The sequence below is a fragment of the Aplysia californica genome, unplaced genomic scaffold, assembly GCF_000002075.1.
Source record: "Aplysia californica isolate F4 #8 unplaced genomic scaffold, AplCal3.0 scaffold00313, whole genome shotgun sequence".
NCBI classification, from domain to species: domain Eukaryota; kingdom Metazoa; phylum Mollusca; class Gastropoda; order Aplysiida; family Aplysiidae; genus Aplysia; species Aplysia californica.
The window spans coordinates 230,122-231,713 of record NW_004797583.1 but is presented as its reverse complement, the minus strand read 5'-3'; the positions used below and the strand labels follow the sequence as shown (position 1 = coordinate 231,713).

Here is a 1,592-nt window from a genome sequence, read left to right as displayed (position 1 = left end):
CTAGGGTTGTCGTGTCTTGCTCAAGGACACACTCCAGTGACCACCCATCTGATCCCCGTGTCACCGACACTTGCTTGACATTGCTTGAGTCAAAACTCACTACTCACTTAGCCACTGGGAAGAAGGGAAGGCTAATCAATTCAAGCTCAATTCATATCCTGCCGATAATGCTTAAGAAACTATTGGAAATGTTTCATTTCCTTTGATCATGGAATAATAATCTTCTTTGAAATGCCCCACTAGTTATTCAGAGATGAAAATGCCCAAACGTTTGCGCTGTTTTCAGTACTGTGGATCCACATCCGTGCCGGAGATGTTAAGAAATAAAAGGAAGTAAAACAGTCGAGCCTGCTCTAACGGCCATCTGTCTAAGCACCTGTATAACTCACCATTTCTCACTTCCCACCTTGTATTACAGAAGTCTACTTGTCTAAGACAACCTCTTTTCTTTCTCCTGAACAATTAATAATAATGGCCGTCTTTCACAATTTCGTGGCGTCGGCAGCCTACAGGTTAGGCCACCGGACTCGAAATCGTGAGATTGCGGGTTCGGGGGTTCGAGCCTCAGCTCGGTCTGACATTGTGTCCTTGGGAAAGACACTTTACACGAACTTCCCACTTGGCTCGGTCATATCGATGACGGACGTTAAACTAGTAGGTCCCCCGCCCCTTAAATAACCTAGTAGTGTTGATAGGAGGCGTTAAAGCCATACCATTTCACCATTTATTTTTCACAATTTGGACAGCACAAGATGTAACAACAGGGCAGTTGCTTGTGTGGGGTAATTGATACGTTCGCTGTGTGTCACTTACAGTTGAGAGAAATTTCGACTCTCCTTTAGGTGTGAAGAGGGGACTGTTGTAGCCAGTCCTGTTGTCCCTGCCAGCCAAGTACAAATGAAAGTCGTAGGCCATCACAGTCATAAAGTCCATTTCCCTGTGGAACATAAATCTAACTGATACGTTCGAAATTGTAGTATATAAGATAAGATGAGATAATACTTTATTATCTCAGAGGGAAATTGTTCTTGGCTGCACAGGACAGTAAAGGCACATGCAGGTATACATACACAATCTAAATTATACTCTCATTAAAATCCAACATGAAAAGAGAAGTAAAGCTGACAAAATGTACATATCACATCAGATGCATCATTCAACCACACGCAGAAATTTGATTACAAGACCTCTCGAGTTATATACTCGTAGATACACAATCTAAAGAGCAATACACAGTATGCTTATGACCCTCATCATAGACTTGTGTTATTATACCCAAGACCTACCCCCCGGGGCGGTGCTACAGACTAAATTGTCTTTAGGCCATTCCCAAAGGGGGGACATATCTCGTTCTAGTGCATAGTAAAATTGTAAACGGGCTGATCCTACAATGTCATGCTCATAACTGTACCTGAACTACAACAGGGAACTGCTGCTTTTTCTTTCCTAATCCTATTGTCATTTTCCTCTATTTCTTTTGTTTGTTTGTCACACTCTTGTGATCCACTATTTCCGGGGTGCCTTGATAGTCGAAGCAGACTTTGTGCCGTTGAGGCTAGAGAGGTGTGTAGAGTAAGCCAGATTCCCTGTAA

At 42.8% G+C, this 1,592-nt stretch overlaps 1 protein-coding gene across 1 annotated transcript in view; it reads right to left on the bottom strand.

The window, feature by feature from the left end:
- The window catches only part of LOC101860665 (chitotriosidase-1), a gene marked incomplete in the record, with an annotated part of 29,720 nt that overhangs the window by 7,152 nt on the left and 20,976 nt on the right, over nt 1–1,592 (bottom strand). The window contains 1 exon segment of the mRNA XM_013084714.2: nt 814–937. Within this exon segment, the coding sequence (XP_012940168.1) occupies nt 814–937 (124 nt within the window).